Source organism: Sinocyclocheilus anshuiensis, unplaced genomic scaffold (assembly GCF_001515605.1).
Source record: "Sinocyclocheilus anshuiensis isolate Anshui unplaced genomic scaffold, SAMN03320099.WGS_v1.1 scaffold538, whole genome shotgun sequence".
Classification (NCBI taxonomy): domain Eukaryota; kingdom Metazoa; phylum Chordata; class Actinopteri; order Cypriniformes; family Cyprinidae; genus Sinocyclocheilus; species Sinocyclocheilus anshuiensis.
In genome coordinates this window covers 1369220-1393059 of record NW_015544166.1, presented here as the reverse complement: position 1 = coordinate 1393059, position 23840 = coordinate 1369220, and the positions used below count along the sequence as shown (strand labels likewise).

At 38.2% G+C, this 23840-nt stretch overlaps 1 protein-coding gene across 1 annotated transcript in view; it reads left to right on the top strand.

The window, feature by feature from the left end:
- LOC107695859 (staphylococcal nuclease domain-containing protein 1-like) overlaps positions 1-23840 on the top strand; it is a 200156-nt gene that overhangs the window by 118994 nt on the left and 57322 nt on the right. The window contains exon 15 of the mRNA XM_016495938.1: positions 14922-15110. Coding sequence (XP_016351424.1) covers positions 14922-15110 — 189 coding nt within the window. The remainder of the gene's footprint in view (positions 1-14921; positions 15111-23840) is intronic.

The window sequence follows — 23840 nt, the reverse complement described above, 5'->3', positions numbered from 1 at the left end:
TGCATGTGTGTCTCTGTGATGGATGTGCGTGTTGACGTGATGGAATATTGTGTCTTAATGCAGTTTCAAATCATTTCCCTCCCTAAATGTGTTCAGTGTAGCATGACAGATTTTGGATGACTCCCCAAAACTGTTATTCTGCTATCCTGCCTCATATTTGTTAAATGTGAGCCAAAATCATCACAATTAAAAGAACCAAATAATGAAACTACTTCAGTCTGTGTGCATTGAATTAATTTAATACACGAGTTTCACAATTTGAGTTGAATTACTGAAATAAATGAACTTTTCCACAACATTCTAATTTATTGAGATGCACCTGTATATAGACACAACGTGACAGCAGAGTCTAATTTTTATCACCTACTCTAACAGTCAATACGGGTTTGTAAGATTTTCAGTCTTTTTTAAATGAGTGTCTTATGATCACTGAAGCTGCATTAGTTAGGTCAAAAATGAAGTAAAAACAATAATATTACAGTAGAATTCTGTTAAAAAAAAACATTTTTCTATTTTAATATTTTAAAGTGTAGTTTCTTCTGCAAAGATGATTTTTAGCCTTCAGTGTAATATTATTCTGAAGCCTCGCTCAGACTGTCAGCCCAAATCCGATTTTGTGCATATCCGGATGGAATCTGATTTGAATAACTGACTGTCCACACAGTGTATTGCAACTGTTCATATCTGATTTGTGTGTCCATAAGCGCTCTTTCGTTTTACGGAATGTGCGTTGGTTTCTATGGCAATGCCGTTGCGTTGTTATGCCAACGCTAAAAACAACAATAACAGCAATACAGTTTGCAATACAGATGTTGTCTTACGACATGACAACATGTTGCCGTCACGCTAGATTATTATTATGGATTTCGTCTTATGAGGCAGCAGCAGAAACGCAGGAATCTGGAATGTGCAGCTTTATTCCGTGCTGCCGGCTCCGCTGGTTTCAAAACTCAAAGAGGTGCGTATACTAGCTGTATATTGTCTTTTTCCTCTTGACTTACAGTTCGCAACACAAGCTTTTTTCTGTAAAGACGTTCATTGTTTTCTACAAAAACGTTTGACGTTTTTGCGTTTTATGTGGCGTGAAAACATGAACAAGCTAGGCTAAATCTGATCTGACCAGTCAGACTGAAACAGATTTCCAGGAATGTGATGTGAATAGGATTCCAAACAACATATGAATGTAGCTCGAAACGGATTTGCAAAAATCGGATTGCATGTAGTTCGTTGCCGTTCAGACTATTTAAATATGATCGGATTTAAATCGGATTTGGGCTGACAGTCTGAACGAGGCTTAATATGCTGATTTGGTGCTCTAGAAAATTTTCAAAAAATATTTTAAACTTTTAAAAACTTTGATATCACTTTTAATCATTTTATTGTGTCCTTGCTGAAAGTATTCAAAAGTAAAATAAAAACATGTAATTAAAAAAAACATTTAATTGAAAAAAAAAATATATATATATATTCCAATGGTAATTTATTCTTTAATTTCTTTGTAGTGCAGTGCACCTTTACTAACTAAACCACCCACTCTTAAAAATAAAGGTGCTTAAGGCCCCGATTACACCGAACACGTTTTTTAGGTCTGAAAACGCGAGGCGCACTGCCTTTTTTTTTGGTGACTTTTAAAAAAGAGCTATGCGCTGCGTTTTTTTATGTTGCGAGGCAACCACCAAATCAGCTGTCCTGTGAGTCTAATCAAAGGATTATAGCGCGAACGCTCTAAAATGTTTGGTTTTTGCTGTTACGTAAACTGTAACAGATTAGCAGAAACCTTTAAAAATACAGCTCCGGGTAACCCGCAACAAATACCAAAAGTTTCTCCTCCATCATTACAGTCTCCGGACTTACTAAGCAACAGTAAACTTTTGTCACCACAATGGAAGGCCCGCCTCTCCATTCATTCGATTGGACAATGTAAAAAAACGTGAATGTCGTCGGGCGATTTTCCGCTCAGAGTTGCTTTTTTTTCAACTTCAGGCGCTCAGAGTGCTCCTCCAAAAAACGCGAGGCGCAGCAGGCGGCTAAAACGTGAGGCGCCCAGGGCGCATAAACAGTGTGCAAAACGCTCACTGCCAAGAGAAAACAATTCAAAAAAGGCGCCTCACTGCAAAAAATCTTTCTGTCTGATTGGGCCTAAAAGGTTCTCCACAGCGATGCCATAGAAGAAGCATTTTTGGTTCTACAAAGAACCATTCAGTCAAAGGTTATTTTAAGAACCATCTCTTTCTTACCTTTTTATAATCTGAAGAACCTTCTTTCGCCACAAAGAACCTTTTGTGAAACAGAAAGGTTCTTCAGATGTTAATGGTTCTTTATGGAACCATTTAGACAAAAAAGTTATTCTATGGCATCGTGAAGCACCTTTATTTTTAAGAGTGTGGTTGAAAACCTCCACAAATACACGTCTTCATATTCCTGATCCGTCATCTCTGGAAAGGAAATAATGTCTGATATTAGTAATATTATAGATGCAGCTCAATGCACATTGATCAGGGCACAAGGGCAGCCGTGAAAGAGATGGATTGCAGTTATTGCCACCATTGATTTTAACAACCAGGCTGTTAGAGTCCATTCAGAAGCTCACTCAATCGTTCCGGTTTCCGTTGGCATCCCTTCATCCAATCAGATGTCTCCATTCATTCTCTGTGACTTCCCATGTTCTCATTCATTATCCTGAAGTGGTCTAATGAAAAATCATTTAAATATTTATCCCCTGCCCCTGTTGTCTTTCGCACCACAGGTCGTTGTTTCTCTTTGATCACCTCAGCTTGAGCCGTAACCATAGATACGAATATCATTCACACAAGTCACGTGACTTCTCACCAGCCAATGTCGTTTGTTACCGAGCTCCTGATGTGAAGAGAGCAGTGCACGTACCCCTGTGGAGAGAGATCAGGGGTATTGATTTCTCCACCCTCCCCTGCTGGTCTTTATGTGCTGTGTGGAGATTGACCAGCTTAAGAGAGGATATGAAGGAAACACTTTTATTATGGCGTGTGACCTCATGCGTCTCTCGGCTGGACATTAGGGATTTCAGGCTCATCTTGAGGGCTCTTCTGAATTTCTTGAAGAGACGCTGTAGTCTCTAAAGATAATTTGACCCCCAGAGGAACCGCACCAGGTTGTGAAGGTGCTTCAGATGTTCCAGCTGTTATCTTTGCGGTGAGACCAAATAGAAGAGCTTGTCGTATGGGTTCTTTCAAGATTGATTGCTCCATAAAGCCATGTAGGTCATTTAGAGGGGACCACCGCAGCTCCACGAGTCCCATCGACTAAATATTGACCTGTTCCCACAGAGGCCATGGGAAGCATTAGAATAAAGGCTTCATATGCCTTTAAATGTCCAAGCAAATGCACACAATGCACACGTGCAAACACGCACTGGTTGGATTTGTGTGCACATGCAGGCATATAAATGCTCTTATGAGAACAAGTACCGCCACTCACACAATTTCAAACTTGCATCATTCGCTAAGTGTTTGCATGTGTGTGTGTGTGTGTAAAAGGATTTGTGTGTGTAGTATTAAAGCTGCTTGATGCAAACTGTTCAAAATGCAGCCGCACTGACAGACTTTTAAATGGACACCATTTGGGAGATACTTTTAACACCGCTGCCAACATCTGCACTCAAAACCGGTGTGATTTCCATATCTTTTGCTAGCGTTGCCAGTGATTCGCTACTTGTTTTCACCCCTCAGGAGGATGTTTTGTGTTAAAAAGCATTAAGTAATACAGATAATGAAGCTTTTTGCTTCGTTCTGCTTTTTTCCCTGCAGTAAATTACATGGCGAACAAAAAAAAATAAATCAGCCCCTCATGCCTCACCTCCTACTTTCATCTTGTCTTGCAGGTCATTTAGTGGCTTGACTTAGCGATGCGTAATCTTTGATTACATTTATTGGCTTCCTCATTTTGTTTCTTGACTTTGTTTGCTTGTTTAAGTAGACATGGTGTAACTCTCATGTCTGTTTTTTATTTATTTATTTTTATTCTTTTTTTTTTATGGTAAACATTATGGTCTTTTGGAGCTTCACAAACATTTATTTATTTCATTTATTTTTGATTAAGGTTTTTTTTTTTTTTACATTTTTTGAGCTTTTGAACTTTTTAAAATATTTCTTTCCCTTTTTTATTTCAGTTTTTTAAACTTTAGACATTTAAACTTATTGCAGTCCTTTTCTATTTTTTTTTGTTTTGTTTTTTTAACCTAATTTATTTACTAACAATTTATTTTCAGTTAACACAAAACTTTTGCGATTTTTTTTTTTTTTAGTTAAAGGCACAATATGTAAGATTTTTTTAATCAAAATATCCAAAAACCACTAGAACAGTGTTATATATTTTGCTGACTTGTGTACTTACATTATCCCAAATGTTTCAAAGAATGTTTAAATCCAGAGAAATAAGCAATTTTAACTAGTGACACGGACCGTGTCCATAGTGTCATTGTGTCGCCTGCCAATGACGTCATAACCCCTCGATTTCCGTAGAAAACATGGAAACACCAAATACGCTTTAATATGTTGTGCGTTTTAATAGATCGGTGACGACCGCACAGAGTAGCATTATAACAGAACTTTCAAATGTATCTAGTATGATAAAACAGCGCTGCTTTTTTTCCCCACATACGCACGACCGGAAGGAGCGGAAGCGGTCGACTGTGGCATAATAAAAGCTCCGCTGCTTTCGAGCCGTGTGTCACGCTCGTTCAGCGGCCTTGTTTCGCTTCGACGGCTTTCAGCCTCACCCTGCTTCATTCTACTACGTTAATAAATCATTAGCTCATCCATGAACATGATTTCTGCCTGAGTCCTGTCAGATTGCATCGGCTGTGGGGATGAAGACGACAACTCCCATGATTCCACACTCAGTCATGGCGTCATCTAACTGCGCCTTTGCCTCTTTGTTTATTTTGAATATGTGCCCTCTAGCGGCGAAAATTACATATTGTGCCTTTAATAATACCACTATCACTGATCATTGAGCACTGAAATGTGAAAAAATTTCACCTGTTTTTGTTTTGTTTTCCACACTGATATAGAAAATGTATCGTTACTGTAATTTCAGTAATATAAAGGCAGATTTCATAGCAATATTTCATAGAAATTATGATGTCAGACATATTTAGAAGCAATAAAGGAGAGGTAGTTCTCATTTTCTGAAAATGTTATTATAATGTACCCAGTTTACACAAACACTTTCATTCACTCAAGTTAAACTGACCCTTGACCTTTGGACTTTTATTAACTTCCTTGATTTCGTCCTCTGCATTTGAGTTTTATTCTTGCAGCTGGTTCACTTCATTGACTGTCCTGCTAAAACACTCCTGCTTTTATTTAGTGCAGTGCTGGACCTTTTGGGTCAGCACTAAATCTGAGAATGGTAGACACTCACACATCCACTCACAATCACACACACACACACACACACACACACACACGCACAATGCATTACAACACTACTCCCTCTTGAACTTCAGCCCTCTAACAGTTACGTGACTGGGAGTTTGAACCTATAGCAATAATCAAATGTTTTCTGCCAGCTTTCTGCCAGTCTGATGGGTGGAAGTGCCTATAGGGTGCTCTTACTGATGTATTAATTCTGCTTTGCTTTTCAGAGAGGTTTAACACAGCTCTCTCTTGCTTTCAATCAATGGACTCTCGCACATTGGCCATAGATTGAGCCATTGATTTAAGCCATGTTTAAAGAAGAACGTTCTTCTTGTTTAATCTTTGCTGCTGTAGTATTACTCTGTTTGACCACTGTTTTATGAGAGTGCTTTCTTTTTATTAAAAGGCCCATTAACTATATATTTTGAATCCAAAATAGATCCTCTACCATTAGTGCTTCGATCCATCATTTATTTGGTAGGGCTGATCCATTTTATGGATTCACCCTGAAACCTCTGGGGCTTTCACTGTTGTATCAGAGGTTTTAGTCTTAGCTAACCAATGTCTTTGTGTATGCCCTTTTTTGTACAGTGTGTGTTTCAGTAAACATTACAGAACAGAAATAAAGCATATGGAACAAACAAATTTAAAGCATAAAATGAAGACTTGTGTGAAACCCTGTTAGTTATTGGCATAAGATGGCATCGTCTATCGGCCCAACCCTAGTATCCATAAATGTTATTTTTATTATTAATTTAGAATGTAGGTTTGTTCAAATATAGGCTAATTTTAAGATTAGAAATATTTTTATTTCAATTCTTTTTTTTTTAATTCAGTTTTATTTTAGTGGTAGGGCTAGGGTAGGGTTTGATTGATTTTATTGATTGATTTATTGAATCAATTTAATAATATTTTAAAACATTTTTTAAACATTTAAAAACATTTAAATTTAAAAAAAATATTTAAAAACAATTTAAAAACATTTTAATTGATTTAATAATAATAGTAAGAATACTACTAATTTCCAGTTATTGCTATTTGATTGCAAATATTTCTTTCTAAAAAAAAAAAAAAAAAAAGTATTTTAGTTCTAGGGTTTGTGTCGATCTATAATTAGTTTTACATAAAAACAATAGAAGTCTGTTATGTTCTTATTTAGATAATTAATAAATATGCGGATCCAGGTGCTATCAGACGCAGTATTTTGGAGCATCTGAAGCACTTTATATTACAAACTGTACCGTGGGGGCCATCTGGTGTATCTGCTTCCTGTTCTGGCTGACTGTCCTTCCTGTTATGCATTTACCTCACAGATGGCACCACATGGTGCCATAATTTGACGTGGTTGCTATGGTTACACAAGGTTAAATGTCACCTCTGAACTCTGTGCAGTGCACCTCACTTAATATTGTGTATTTCACATGTACTTTCATTGTCTCTCATGTGAGGTGCAGTTGTGCATGTTTGTTTCGTGGCAGTGGCTGGTAACAAGCGTTTCCTCAGAGTCTCACGCTTGAGTTAAAGCTGCATTGCGACATCTACATTTGCTTTTTACTGTGTTTGTGATCTGTAATTATAAAAGTCACTCTCCCAAACACACACAGATCTAGCCTTATAATGGCAGTCTTCACATAGTGGACCCTCTCAGCAGAGCCGTCAACAAACTTAACAGCATTGACATAACACGCAGCTGGAGCTTCAGACGATCCCGCCACCGATGAGGCAATTTCCCCGGGAAACGGGAGAGCTGTCACACACAACATACACTGGTCACTAGTGTTGTGCTCTGCATTCGGCTGTTTCTGCAACTACAGGCACTTCTATGCCCTAGATTTTGACCTTTTTTTTCCTTTTCGTAATATGAAGGTCACAGATGAACTGTTTTGAAACTTTTTCCTGCTTATATAATACCATTGCTACTGTTAAAATCCATTTTAGTGTCCCATGAACAGACGAAATAGCAAATAATAATGCAAAAATGTTACTACTATTTATTTATTTGAAAATATTTTTTCGGGTTGTATAGAGGATGCGTAAAATGGTAGCTATGGAATTTGCAACAGCAAGACAAAGGAATTAAATTTTTTTTTTAAATGCCTACACTAACATTTCTACCACAGAGTTTGTTCACGATGTTGTAATGAAATAAACATAAATAACCAACTAGATTAAAGTTGTGATTTTCAGAAAGAAAAAAAACTAAGGGAGTTTTGTAAAAGTCTGCATAGCCAAAATGCCTAAGAAACAGCCATTAGATCTGTTAATACATTTTACTCACGTTTGTCTCTCTCTGGACTATATCTTATTGATTCTCAGCTCGACTGTCGAAAATGTCCGTCCTGATTGCAGCTGCTTTCATGGGGTGTAAGATATCTATTTTGACCCTTTTAAATGATCCATAATTTAGACAATTTTGATGAAAGGAGAGCAAGAGCGATCATGAATTTTAATTTTGCTTTTTGAGTTGAAATAGATGGTTGAAATTAATGGCAGTTTTAATGGTGGTGGAGAGTTTCTTGTGTATGTTGAAAGTGTCAATGGGGAAAAGGTTTTATTGAGCTGGATCTGTATGTGTGTGTGTGCTTGTGATGCGACTGGCATGTGTTTTCCGAGCTCATAATGGGTCCCATGTTTGAGAGATTGTGTTCAGACAGCATGACTGTGACACTGATGCATGTGCCCTGAAGCTTAATCGATATAAACACACACAGATACACACACTCTCACCCCACGAGTTGGTGATGTGTGATCCAAGCAACTGAACACCTGGTAAAGTTCACCTTCATTGACCATCACGCACACACACATAAATAAAACTGTATGTTCTGCTACCCACAAAACACAATTGAGTGTGAGGAGCTTGTTTGTTATACAGATGCCCTGTATGGACGGCACAAAACTTTCTAATATTTTACAGTTTGTTTCAATGTTTGTAGTCTTTTTTTCTTTTTTCTTTTTTCTTTTTTTCTTTTTGGACATCAACACTGGATTTCTCCTCTCCTGATTTCAGCTACATCATAGTTAAAAAAAAATGCAAAAAAAAAAACTTTTTTTTTAAAGGCAAAAGAAATAATGGTAGAATAATTGTATAATAAAAAATATTAATTTATTTATTGCATCCTTTAAACTTATACCAACAAATACTTGGCACATTTCTACCCTTTTTTGCCCAGAACTAGTGTGTCAAATCCGTTCCCTCACTTACAATATTAAAGCATCTGCATCGCAGGACACTTTCTTCATAGTAGGTTTTTTTTTTTTTTTTTTTTTTTCAAATAAATGATAATAAATGTATAGTGCTTACATGTGAAAATGAATGTCACAAATTAGTGGCAAATCCTATATGTCATCAGTTTGCAAAAGGACTTCACGGACTACAGTAGCCCGGTCATGTAAGGATATCCTTCCTGTACTTCGCCAACATGTTGGGCTTTGAGTTACAGAGTGAGAGAGACGCCCTCAGTAATTGGTCTATGCCATAAAATAAGTTTTAAGTCTGTGAAGGGCTTTCCGGTGATTAAAAGCAAGAGAAGGAAGTGTGAAGGGTCCTGAGTGTGTGTATATTATTCTGGGAGAGTTTACTGTTTGGGGAATCTGTATATCATTTATTAGGGATGCTCTCAGGCAAGGTTAACCAGGTTGAAGCTTTAAATGAATGTAAATGTATCTGTCTGTTGTGGTTGTCATCCTTTCTTGTGACCATCAGCTCTTAAAGATAATATCATCCCTCACCGTGACCCATTTGAAGTGTGCAGGGCCCATTTTTTCCTCTAAAAGCGAGCCACACTGGAAATCAATCTCTCTGTTTTAATGTTTCTCCTCTGTGCAGCATTTTTCACACCAGCCATTTGTGATCCAGCAGGAGCCATGTTGGCTCAAACGCTCCATCCACAGGGAGCCATAGTGGCTCTGGAAACCTCCGCTGGGAGCCATCTGGGCCTGGTTATTCGAGTCTTCGCCTGCCGTTACTGTGCTAGTGTGTTTTCCTGTTTCTGTGTGGGATGAGCGTCTATGTGGTGGTGAGATGTTCAATGCGTCCATCAGTGTGGGCACCCAGCAAAACACGTGGCCCTGACTCGCCCAGACATCCACCTACAGTCTGTCACACACCCAGTTTCACTCCAGGGTCCATTATAGAGTTTGTGTGAGGAAAAAATACGTGTTTTTCACGTTCACACTAAAATACATATTTTTAGCAAATAGCTGCTTGCGTGTCCATCTTGATTGTTCTATAATACACCAAAATTACTGCTCATCACATCTATCGCCTATGTGGGGCAGCAGGACTCTTTTAGCTCATGTTTGGAGGTGTGATTTTTGTCAAATAGTGAACAAATTGCTTTTTTATTAGTTAAAAAAATTGAAATGACTAGCTCCAGTGCTACTTACCTATTTATTAACCCAGTGCAGCCATATTCCTCATAACCAACTGCACATAGTTGCGCTTGCTAAGAGTACACAAGTGGGGTTTAGCATCCCTTGCCAATTATGACAAGCATTACACTAATCATCCAATCTTTCGGCATGGATGACTCCAGCGTTACTTTGCGATGGTAAATTAGTACTGCAAACATGGTAATATGCTGCAATAGATGAGCGAAGGCTCGAGCCATCAGTAGAGGCATTTGGATATCGTCTGTGATATATCTTACATGGTGTGTGTGGAAAGCTTTTCTGCTGCTCCGTAATCACACTGATGCATTTTTCTCTGTTTATCCATGTTGTCTTTGTGTGTATGAGTCATGGTGTTGTGCCAGGAAAGAATACCGCAAAGATATTAATCTTTGAGTTTTGGGGTCATTGAGATTAAACTCATGTAATTGTATATTGCTTTATTAATGCTTACATGAAACGTTTGGCGTTTTCTCCGAATTGCAACCGAGTGCATTGAGTTTGACCTTGTATTTGGATAAGCAGGAGATTTTAAATCTAGATAAAGGCCATATGCTTTTCTCTCGTAACTCAATCTCTCTCCCTCACAAACAGCCTTAAGCCTCAGAGCAGAATTGCAACGTTTGTATATAAATGCAATTAAATATTGCCTCATTTTAATTAAAATAAGTAAAAACAACACATAGCAGTAGCCAACACTGAAATGTATCACGATAGTTTTGGTTAGGGAGAAAAAAGAGTTTTAACTTCCAGCTTGTAAAGGTCAAAAAAGGCACCAGCTAAGTGACACAATATGTAATACTTCGGGAACAAATTTATTGTATATTGTAATTAGGGGTGGGCGATACACCGATAGACACAATTAACCGGTTGAATGTTGTCAACCAGTAGAGATTTTGGAATATCGTCTCTGTCACGGTTACATGCTCACGTGACATGCTATGTGGTCATGAAAACTTATCGTTTGCATGCATTTTTAAGCATTACGGTTAAAAAAGTGATTTTTAAGCTGTTGAAACACAATCAGCAACGAAAGAGAACTCATTTCGCTATATGCACGCGCTGTCTGAGAGACGGTTTCTGAGCGCTGTCAAAGAGCTGTGCACACGTGAAGACTGTGCTCATAGAACCCAGGGGTATTGAGTTATTTTTGACTTTATGGGCCTTGAACAGTTAAATAAACACACTTGTATGTGTCAAAATACCTGTCTTTGCAAGTATCCTCGTAAACAGTAATTTTAGTCTTAAGTGAAGGCAAAAAGCTGAGGAAGAAAACACGTGTAACAGAATATTGGATCCGGGGATCTCTTAAATTAACAGCAGTCCAATATACCTGCTGTCGGTCATTCATGTTAATCAAACAACAGAAGAAAGAAAATCTCTTACTGCTCTTGACTAAATCAGTTTTGTAACTAATAAGAAATATATAAGCTATTCAATATACACAGTGAAGAATATTCAGGTTTTTTTTTTTTTTTAAACATGTGATTACTTTATAAAATGTACGTAGCATTTCTTATTTATAACTATATTGTGATATATATATATGTATATCGTTATATCATGATATAAGATTTTGGTCATTGCCCACCCATAATTGTTACCTATTATAGCAGCAAGTGTTTGACATGTTTATTTGTTGAAAGATGCTTACATTCCCTGAATCTATCAATGGCTTTGTGAAATCATGTTTTACGTTGTAAAAAATACACCATGAGTATAGGGATGTTCGGTTAAGGGACGGTAAGAATTTTGACCGATTAATACAATCAGTTAAACGGTTTAAAAAGTCAATTAATAATTAATTTTTTAGTAATTTTCAAAATATTTAAAACGGTTTGCTGCATGGTTAAAATACGCTATGCGTTTAAAAAATGTGTTTTTTAAGGGGGAAAAACAAGTCGCGTATAAGTCGCATTTCATTCAGAAATGGGCCTAATGCCGACGCGAAATGTTTACAAACATTATAATAAACACTGTAAACATAGCTAGGCTATTTTAGTTCCCCTCACTCCACAACAAATCATTTCAATTAACAGTATTTAGAAAAGAAGAAGAATTAAAAATATAAGAAGCTATAGTAATATAAATGACAAGCCAAAACAAATTCATTTAGGTTAAAACGAAACTGAAACCAAAGTTGGGTATCTCATTCCACACAAAATCAAATGTTTCCATATTCGCGATGTATTTGAATGGCAAATTATTATTTATTATGTAGCCTACTTCACTCGCGTTCCAAAATCCACGTAAAAAAACAAAATGTTTTGTATAACATCACGGCGGTACAGTGATAACATTTAACCTTAACGGCTTAACAGATTTTACTACATATTTTTTTTACTGCATATTTTTTTTCCATATGTTTGATTGACTGTATTGTATTATGATAATGAACAGGCTGCAATGCTTAACTGTGTGCGCATGCGGCGCCGGCGCAATCACTTGAATTTTTTACTTCTAACAGTGGAAGAAACTACTCCTTTTAGTCCTAAAGATAATCGGAATTGTAAAAGGTTTGCCTATATTTGTGTACATTCACAATAAAAACAAATCTTTGTGCTTTTGTAAAATAAGCCTAAAGAAAAATAGGATGCCGCTTCCTGCTGTCTGTTTCCTTTTGCACAGCACAAAAATGAACCGAAGCTCTGCATACTAGGCTACATGTTTTTCTTTAATTTTCTCAATTTATAATTTAAGTAAAAATGTTTCTCATATATGCCTATTTATTTGTTATATATATATATATGTAGTGGTGCAGGTGCATGATGTGATATGACCGTGTGAATCCTCATGTTCTGTTGTTTGCTGCTTTTTGCGCATGTAAAATTAATCCCCGGGAAACAAATGTTAGTATTTTTAACGAGTCACAGATACTTATCCTTTCTAATTTAATTCAATTCTAATTTAAAATAATCTTGTCGGTTAACAATCGGTTAACGAGCGTCGGTTGTCGGTTGGGAAAAATAACCGAAATGAACATCCCTTGGGTCTCTGAGCATTGTCAGGTAGAAAGTCTAATAATGTGTCATGTGATGTGTTGAGTGGCAAGGGATGCATTAGATGCTGGTGGACAGGTGAACAGAGGCACTAAAGACAGTTGTAGACTATCCTGCAGCGTCTGCTGCCAAATCATGTCTAAAAACCCCTCGTCTTACATTGAGGAAAACACCTCTCCCATCTAAAGACTTGATTATATAACGCCAGGAGGCTAGCAGAGTGCCGTTCAGTCTGTGATCTGTGTCTGAGACACTCACCTTCAGTGCAAAACCGTATATAAAATTTAGTGTCTGAAATGGGAGGGAAAGCATCTACATTATGGACATGCTGTCAAAAGTACCCACTGTTAAATACCAGTGACATTAAGCATCCACTTAGCATGTTAACATGTTATCAACCTCACAAACAAGATAAAACCATCCTGAGCAACACCATGGCAGCCATCCACAACAAACTAGCGGCATTTAATTAAACAAAATTCTGGTTTAACATCAGATCATTACTAATGAAAACCTTTTTAGTAGACTAGTTCACTTTGATTAACTCTGCTCTATGTGTACATGGGGGGGGGGACATAAAGCTGGTTGTGTGAGATCTAATACATTTAGCCCTCTGGCTAAGGCCAACCCAGATTACCGGAACATTCTGAGCGTGAACCCGGCCAGAGCCATTACCTTTTGCGTGTAGAGCATTAGTTTGCCACCAAGTGGGGCCGGAGTGGGAGGGTAGTTGTTTGTCCCCATAATATGAGGTTGGTTGTCATTCTTGTGTTTAATCAAAGTGCCGATTATGCCCTCATTAAAAAGCTTTTACTCTCCCTGCGTATGCAGCCTCTGCCTCCAAAGTAATTCCCAGCAGATTTCCCAAGGGGCTTCCTGGCTGAACAACCGCACTCTTAATCGTTTGATTCTTGGAGTGTCTTTTCACGACACCTGCCTGTTTCTCACAAACCCATTTCACTTGCACAGTGTGGATGTTGCTTTGCCGATGGATCGTAATAGTTGAGACAGATGATTTGATGGAGCAAGTTCTAAGTAGTGCTCGCTAAGGCAGCCTGTAACTTTTAGTATTAAAATTTGGTGCATCAAGTCGCCCGAACCGTTTGTGCTACAGATATGAAGGATACTTCAATTTGTGATGCTTGATGAGATGTATGGATTGGACTATAAAATGGTGAAAAAATCCCATAGGCTTACACTGAAGAATCTGAGCCATATCTAGGGATCAGAATATCACAGAGACATAGCAACATACTCTTAGCAATGCTTGGAAACCACTCACAGTATCATAGCAATGGCATTTTAAATATCGTATGAATATCTTGAATATCTGAATATCTTAGCAACTGCATTGCAACTCCTTGGCAACCTCTCACAAGACCCTAGCATAATTTCCTTAGAAAATGTAAAAAATCTAGTTTCTTAAGCATTTGAATTCCCTATAATCATCATAATTAATAAGACATTGTAATTAGGTTGCTTTGATTAGAGCTTTTAGATTTTCTGTTGCACAAAGACTTCTCTAAAACCTTGATGCGTCATAGTTTGTAATTTCCCTTCTCTCTTTTGGGTGTTAAGAAGCAGTTAGAGAATTCATCCTTGCATATTTTCCATTAGTAATTGGTTAATGTTTAAAGTGACTCACTGTTTTTCCCCCTTCTTTGCTTTCTCTCTGTCATCTGGTCTTTCTTTGAAATGCACTCTTTTTGTCCTTGTCTGCCGTCTTTGATCACTGGCCAATAAACAGCCTCAGTGCTTGGACACAGATGTAATATATTAGTGGTGCGTGTTCCCTGGTGTCACCGCTTTAATTGAGAATGTCAGGCTAAAGTTAGCGCCAGGCTGAATCTCGACCTCACGTTTAATTGTGCGAGAAAGACGTGCCTAGCAGTGATGTCAGTGACAGGAAGTGTGTGCGTGAGTGTATGAGATGAGTGGGGGTATGCTGAAGGCCCCCTGAGTTGCCTGAAGAACGAGCCGTCTGGACGATCAATAGATAGCTCAGTCTCCTCCAGTGATCTGTCTATTTAAAACAAAGTCTCTTTCTCTGCAGCCACAGTAATGGAATCTCAGCTAATCCCAGATACGGTAAATTAACTCACTCTTTTGCCTCGTCTCTCTCTCTTTCTCCTAGGTGGAAGTGGAGGTGGAGAGCATGGATAAAGCAGGAAACTTTATTGGCTGGCTTCACATCGAGGGTGTGAATTTGTCCGTTGCTCTGGTGGATAACGCCCTGTCGAAGGTCCACTTCACTGCAGAGAGAAGCTCCTACTACAAGACTCTGCTGTCTGCGGAGGAAACCGCCAGACAGAGTAAAGAGAAGGTGAGTTTGGTGGAAATCCAACATGCCTCATACAGACTCAGGCTCTGTTCCAAAACCACCTAGGCAGCATTTTAAAGCATCATTGGCACTCTGCTGGCACAAAACCTGGGCTAACACAGTAGACAGCAGCGTTATCTTTTAAGATACCTTCTTTTGTCCAAAATCTAAGGCAGCACCAAAACCCATTTATGCTAAGCCAGTTCACACAGCGGCCATTTTGGCAACACTCCAGTCAGATATTTTACTCATAAGATATTGAAAGATGTTGATAATGTTCAATCTAATTAAAAATTGTCTATTTTACCCAATATTTATTTTGCTATGGTGGTTGTTTTTTTACGCACTTTTAACATCAGATCCGGTTGGAATCTATTTATGTCGCACAGCGGGTTCCTGCCCTTGTAGAATGTTTCAAATCAGTCCCTTACAAGTTTCCAGTTCGTTTAGGATGCTGCCTTTCAAGGGTATCTTGTATAAACAGTAGAAAGCTGGGCCGCCCACTAGGTTTTGGAACAGAGCTTCAGTCTTCTCTCAGTCACGATCAGAAATTCATATGTATCCTGCCTGCATCTGACAAGCAAAGAGATTCATTACTTATTATTCCAGATATCTTCCAGCCCCACTCTGGTAATAAATATTATCTCTTTTCTGCCCAGCATGCTTTGAGCTCCTGGTGCTGAGGCCAGAGCCTGTCAGCCAGTGTATATGTGAACAAAGAGAATACACAAATCTGTTGTCATGTTGCATTAGTTCAGGCAGAACAAATGGACACCGGACCTCCAAAAGCAGTAGGAGCTGGACAAAAGGCACAGGAATGAGTGTGTAGCTCAGGAGGTGTCACAGGGCTATGTCTTTTGGCACTATCAGTTTTGTTCTCTTTTCCCCACTAAGCTGTGATTGATGAAACCCTCTTCGTCCCTGATCTCAATCTCTCTCTTCATTTTCATTATGGCTGAAACAGCCCATGGAAAGCAATGGCCCTGGTGGACAAACAACACTCCCGCCAGCTGTTTCTTCTGTCCTCTATCCCTCATTTGGCGAGAGAGAGAACGGCCCCGTGCTGATAGCAATATGATCTACTGCCCAAGGCGGCGAAGACCGTGTTTCTGTCTTCCTTGTCAAATCCATCATTTTTTTCATCTCTCTCTCTCATCTCAATCTCTCGCCTCTACAAAATATCGCACAAAGTTCCAAAACATATAGCTGCATCTTTCTTTCAAAGGCAGTGTTATCAGCTTCCAGCTCCCGTGAAAATAGCGACCAATCTTAAATGTGCATCTATAGATCTTCCCTTCTGATTGAACTTATGCCTGGCTTAAAACGTCAATCTTGCTTGTTTACACTCCCTTAGATATGCGCACAGACATTCGCATATGCACACTCACTTGCACACCTCTCTGCCTCAGTGTCACCTCGCTGTAAACAAAGCATGGCATGTTTTGCATTGACACCTTGAGGAAAGCGCAGTTTGACCCTTATTTCCTGTGCTGTTGCTTTCCCAGTGGTTTGGGTTGACTCACTGATTCGCTGGCAGTGAATCAAAGACGACATGTTTGGTTTGTTGTGCCCCAGTCTCCTGCTCTCTGGCCCTGTGGCTGTCTGGAGGGGCCACCAGCACATGGCCACCCTGATGTGAATGTGTTAGAGGAGAGAAAACACAGTCGCCACCCATGAACCGGACAGCTGCATTGTTCTCAGAGATTGTTGATGCTGGTTGTCAGGTCGGTCCCAATCCATGCTTGAATTTCCCAGGCCACTCTGGATAATGGAAATAATTAACCCTTCAGGACAAGTGGAAGACGGAAAGGAAAGCTGAGGTCAGCATTTCTTTTCTCTCGATGGCCTTCATTTTGCCACTGCCAGGTGTTGATGTTTTGTTTTGTTTTTTGCATTGAGCAGGGTTTATTTTACTCCTGTGTTTATTGTTCTCTTGTTTGGTGGATGGGGAAGTGTTAGATGTTTGCTGTGTCATTTGTCCAGTTCAGAAAGTGACAGTAATGAAATGCACTGGGTCAAGTTTCATTAAAGTATTTTTTTCTTTCTTTTCAATGTTCTTTTATAATCCATTAGTTTATAATAGTGGTCCATTGGCTATAAAACTGAGTTAAAGAACCAAAGGAGACCAGGTGATTTTAATGAAGAGGAGCATTGCAGGTTTTTGCCTGCTGTGCTTGAGGTTCAATTTTAAGAACTTAAAGAGTTTTCATATTATCAGCAATGGTTAATTTTAGTATTGTATTATATTATATTATATTATATTATATTATATTATATTATATTATATTATATTTTATTTTTTTTTTTTTTTGTACTTTTTTATTCTTATGTAAGTTTTCAACATTTTCAAGCCTAAAATCAGCAAGCTTTTATTTTGGCGTGTTGCCGGCAAGTAAGTATATGCGCTGCGGGAGTGCTGCCAAGTGAGTAATTTGTTGCTTTTATATAGTGCTTTTCTGGGTACTCAAAGTGCTGTACATTGTGAGGGGGGATCTCCTCAACCACCACCAATGTGCAGCATCCACCTGGATTATGCAACGGTAGCCGCTTATTGGTGGAGAGGGAGACAGAGTGAAGTGCGTCAGTGAATGACACAGTTTTGCGTTTTGTTCTGAAACCGGCAGCACGTAGCTGAGATTTATTCTTTTAGTTCAAACGGAAATCTTATACAGTATTACAGTTGATCTAAAACTGTGATTGAGAATAAATAGCTGTCAACCATGTTGGTACGCAAACGAGTTGTCTGAACTTATTTACACAGTGCATTTTTTTTTCACTTGCACATGCGCACCACTTATATGCACCCCTGATTATATTATTTATATTATATTATTTTTTTATGAATTTTTTTGGAGTTTGCTATTGAATCATTAAAAGTTTTATGAGTTTTATCACATCTAAGTGGGATGTTCAAAGGCCTAATGTGTGTTGGCGTGGTCCAGGCATCATAATCAAAAGTATCGCCATGCAAGACTAGGTCTTGATCTCTTCCCACTACTAATCCATTGTTGATGAGCAGAGATATCTTGGTAAATCTTCACACAAAACAAAGTCTTGCATTGTATTTGTGTTTACCCATGTGCAGAAACTGTTCCATGAATGCCTGCACACTTTCTTTGCACACTTTTGTTTTAATGCAGTTTCCCTGTAGATTGAGGGAATCCATTTAGAAGTTCCTCTCAATATCATGTGCCGTCAGCGCCAACACTGCTCTGAAATGTAAACAGTTGCTGCATGGAGATGTTAGAACACTTCTGGTTGCTGGGCAACAGAGTTATGGCTGCTGATTAGAGAGCGGTTTATGACCCAGTGTGCACCGAGCCAACCCGCATTCTCGCATCTCGCAACACAGGCTATTAAAAGAGCCTTCTTGTAATTACAACACACTATTTATGAGGAGGCAAATCTGAAGAGAAGTCAGCTTTCTGTTGAGAAACAAGACCTTTTGTCATTTCTTATCTAAGTTTGGTCTACTTCAACAAGGCTCTGGTGGATCGCCCCATGATTCTGGAAAACTGGGACAAACCAACCACTGATTACTATCCTCCCTTAGATCATCATCCTCATCATTGTTCAGAACATCACTGAGCTTGTCTGCCTTTCCCCCTCGCCGCTCCCACGGTCACTCGTTTGTCTTCTTGTTCCTGCCTTTTCTGGTATTATTGGGGCATAATTCAGTCACCAGGGGGTTGATTTCAGCTCTAATAGCCTCCCCAGGCTCTCGTGTGCTTTACAACACTTGTGACAGGGTTCCGCAGGGGTTGAGAAGGGCAGCCGTCTGCTTGTGACATTTAAGCTCGTTGAATTTATATGGTGGGTGAATGCAGCCCAACGCCACGTGTCGTCCACATCTGTCTGGACCGAGGAGGTTGATTAAACCTGGAGAAAGGATGAGAACATATAAGTCCTTTTTATACTATTAAAGGGTTAGTTCACCCAAAAATGAAAATTCTGTCATTAATTAATCACCCTCATGTCATTCCAAACCCATAAGACCTTCATTCATCTTCAGAACACAATTATGATATTTTTGATGAAATCTGAGAGCTTTCTGACCCTCCATAGAGAGCAATGCAACTGAAATGTTCCCAGGCCCAGAGACATATTAAGAACATTGTTAAAACGGTCCATGTGACAGCAGTGGTTCAACTGTATTTTTATGAAGCTGCGAGAATACTTTTTGTGCACAAAGAAAACAAAAATAACAACTTTATTCAACAGTTCTTCTCCTCTGCCATTATCGAGAGTACCACAACGCAAAACCACTGATGTCACATTGACTATTTTAGCTATGTCCTTATTACGTCTCTGGGCCTGGGAACACTTCAGTTGCATTGCTCTCTATGGAGGATCAGAAACCTCTCAAATTTAATCAAAAATATCTTAATTTGTGTTCCGAAGATGAACGAAGGTCATGCGGGTTTGGAACGACACGAGGGTGAGTAAATAATGACCAAATTTTCATTTTTGGGTGAGCTAACCATTTAAGAGACCTCCAAAACAGTCAGACTCTGGTAGAACGTCAACTAATATATTTGCAATTCATAGGTGTCTCACACAAATTGATTAGAGCGGAATACAACAACTTTGAAATGAGCATCACAGAAGAAAAATGCTAACCTGACAAATTCCAGCCCACTTAATGTCTGCAATGGTTTCTGAAAGAATATTTCTGTTACTTTTGATTTCATTTGGCTGAATCCCTCCTGTTGTGAAGGAATCTTGTTCAAGGACCTCATAAGTGAACAGCTACGCCCAATTTCAGAGGAACATCTTTGAGTACCAGTTTGCTAGCGAGAAGTGGAACCACGGTGCAATTTTCTTTGAGACACTTGAGTGCCACAGACAATCAGAATATACAAATGAAACCCAAAGGTGCCTAGAAATATTTAACAAGTTGCAGTTGGGTATTTTTTATTGACGTTGTACTTCAAATTATTGAAATCCATTGTGCTTTAGTGCAAGCTTCTGTGAGTTGGCACTTTTTACCTCTGGCTAATCTGGAGCGAGCCAAGGATGAATGAAGGCAGTGGGAGGCTCAGGTCAGTCTAATGGAACCCGAGTTGTCAGACTTGCGTTACTGCATTAATATTTAACATGGAGATGAAAGCGCAGTGCTCGCTATCGTTCTTTAAGAGTTATATTTTGTTCATGTCGAACAGTGCATTTTAATTAAAGGCCCTCTTTTAATTTCCTCTGATGGAAGTGATTTCGTCCTGAAAACTGACTTGCCTGAACACACGAATATATATCATAATTTCTCTGTTATTAACAACAAAGTGGCCTAAATGAAGTTTTAACACTTTTTATATCATGCTCTCTTTTTTCAGCTGCAGAATCAGTGAAGCAGTGGCTGTTTCCATGGCAATATTATAAAACGCGACAAGATAATTACATACATGCCACAGATAAGGTTATCTGAGTGCTAGAAAAAAGTAAATGCTATTCTGGAGTTTTCAGGTGTTGGGTTCGCAGTTTTAAATCTGATTGAGTTTTCCCAGATTTTATTCAGTCAGTCATCTTAAAGTACTTTATCAGAGGTGATTTCCTCACTTTGTGTGTGTGTGTGTGTGGGATTTTCTCTCTTTGTGTGTGTGTGTGTGTGTGTGTGTGTGTGTGTGTGTGTGTGTGTGTAAAAGTTTTATGTTGTTGTTTTTTTCCTTTAATAAATAAACATGCACTGATAAATCATTCACAATAAGACTAGGACACATGTATTAATCAAGTAAATGGTGTCTTGACTTAAGGCAGGTTATATAGAGTGGCATCTCTCCTTCTCTTTCTCTCTCTCTTTCGACATGCCTGTGCCTTGAGTTGCTGTAAATTGCATTAAGTGCTGTGTAGAAATGGCACTAAAAGGGAATTGTGTGATTATATATGTATTTCCATTCTGTTCCTCACTCCTCTCATCACTGTCATCGTTGCTTTCTAATTTAACAAATGGAGGGCAGGCTGTGTCAGACAGGAACAACCAGAGCACTGTGGTGAATCACAGTAAGAGTTATCCAATTAGACACAGCAACTCTCCCCGGAGGCTTGCGCTAAGGCCTGCTCCGCCACAACAGGGACTTGGCCAGCTAAAGAGAGACAGCAAACATGGCAGGACTGATGTCTCTGATGTAAAACATTGGCTGTAAACACATCAGCATGCATACGCAGACTCCTGAACCAATCAAATTTGAGAGTGTTTCAGGCTGCACATTAATTATATGAGTTATTTAACAGTGCCTATTATTTTAATATGATTTTGTATTTTTTTCTATTTAAATGTTTTTGTTTGTTTTAGTGGCAGTTGTCTTAATTAGGGATTCAATCCATATATATATATATATATACACACGTGTGTGTGTGTGTGTGTGTGTGTGTGTGCGCAAATATGCAAAGCTTATATTCACGTACAATTGTTTTGTTTGTTTCTGAAAACACATAAAAACTGATAGTAATATAAATAAAATAAAAATTTTTAATATTTGGATTAAGACCAAATTTTAATATTTTGTTACTATTGTAAAGGGTTCATCATAACCTGATTTTTGGCTTTTTTTTTGGCCAATTACACTAAAGCACAATTTTAGATTTTTTTTTTTGTCTTTATCACAAAGCAGAAGTGTTTTTTTTTTTTTTTTTTGGTGTTTTTTTTCTTTATCCCAAAACAAAAGTGTTTTTTTTTTTTTTTTGCAGTGTTTACAGCAGTCAGTTTTCAAAATATTGTATCTCATTTATTAATCCCACAGTTGATTCCCTGGCGTGAGTGTTATTGTATCGTAATTTAATGTACATCTTAAGAATTCATTGCATTAAGTCTTGCTGCTCTCTTTCATCGAGGTTTCCTCCGTGGCAAAGTTTACTCAAATGCTCTCCATGCCAAATCAGAACAAAAAGCCTTGCAGCATTAATCTTGAACAAACAAGAAAAAGCTCTTTGCACTCTCATGGCATCTCTGTGGTTCCTTTTCCTCGTCTTGAATTCATGAACGATTGTGGTCTTCCTTGCTACATAAGAATGAGAGAGCCTCCCCTGGCAGAAGCAGTGATTATGTACAGCGCGAAGAGTTCGTTCAGGTCACCTCTACGTTACAGATGAGCGTAATCCATCCACAAACCTCTATCTGTATTCGCTCTCTTTCTGAACCTCCCCCGTGCTTAACATGTTTTTGCATGGAGTATTTTCTCGTTTTTTTTAACCCACGCACAGAAGTTGTGTTGTGCTAAAAAGTTTGGCAGAACTGTGTGGACTGTGTTCCTGCAAATGTGCTAAAAAAGATCTCTGCAACGGTTTCCATTGCAAAACAAAAGTTTAATTGAGTATTTATGCACCCAAGTGTTCTTGGCTGGCAGGAAAGCAAATTGGGTCTTTCTGTGTCAACAAACCCTACAAAAAAAGTAATTAATTCTCCTCGCACTTTTAGTAAGGAAGCTAATTAACGTTGTGATGACACTTAGCTATGGCTTCATATATATTAGCAATAACACTATCCTTGCCAGCCCATATGTCTTTGTTTTTGCTCAGATATTTGTTCCAGACTGATTATGATATAGAGTTGAGTGCTTTTTTTCTATCAATACTCTCCTTGTCTGACCTGTGTATGTGCAAGAATGATGACACACAAGTCCCAACCAGCCCCTGCGTTAACATTGCCAGTGTTTAGCCTGAATAGTAATAATTAAAAAATCTAAAATAAAATCTGGAGTTTGTCGTGGCTTGGCAAAAGAAATTGTGGGCTATTCTGGTTAGTTTTTCAAAGAATACATGAGGTACTTTTGATCATGCAGTCATATTGTGAAAAGATTATTAATTATGACACTTATTATACAGACAAGCTACAATATGGTTAAAATTTATAACTTGTTTTCATATAGTAGGTTTCATGGACTACATGTACTTTTACAGCATTTGTTAATCTAGATTCATTCTTAGATTAATTTCACTTGTAGTAATACATTTTTGACATTTCAAGTTGTATAAATCAACATTTAATGTATTATGAATTAACATAGATGGACAATCAACAATAGTGTATTTGTAAGTTAATATTACTAAATGCTGTAATAAAAAAGAGTGGCAACACTTTAGTTTAGGGATCAGTTCTTGCTATTAACTAGCTGCTTATTAGCATGCATATTACTAGCATACTGGATGTTTTATTAGTACTTATAAAGCACATATTAATGCCTTATTCTGCTTGACCATATTTTAGATCTTTTAATGTCAATACATAAACTTAATAACTACCTTACTAGTAATAAGCGGCAAATTAGGAGTTTGAGGCAACAGCCATAGTTAATAGTTAGCGAGAATTGGTCCCTAAAATAAAGTGCGACCAAAAGAGTTTACTGTTGGTCCAGGATAACTAATGAACTAAAATAAAGTTGGTTAGTAATACATTAACTAATGCCAGAGCTTTATCAGAGGCTGATGCTAATCAGTTGTAGGGATAATCATGCTACGCTAAGCTAACAACAACACCCAGTTTTTCCTGCACTAAAATCTGCAGTTTCCAAAATATGTTTTATATGTTGTTCCTTTGCACTCAACTTAAGTGCCACTAGAAAAAAAGTGCTAAATTCTATGGGGAAATGTGTCCTATAGAAAAGCTGTGCCTCCTGGGAAATTCATCTGTATGTTTTGATGTATGTTCACCAATACTGGTTTTGCTTTGTGTTGGAATATGTTGTGTGTGTGTGTGTGTGTGTGTGTGTGTGTGTGTGTGTGTGTGTGTGTGTGTGTGTGTTG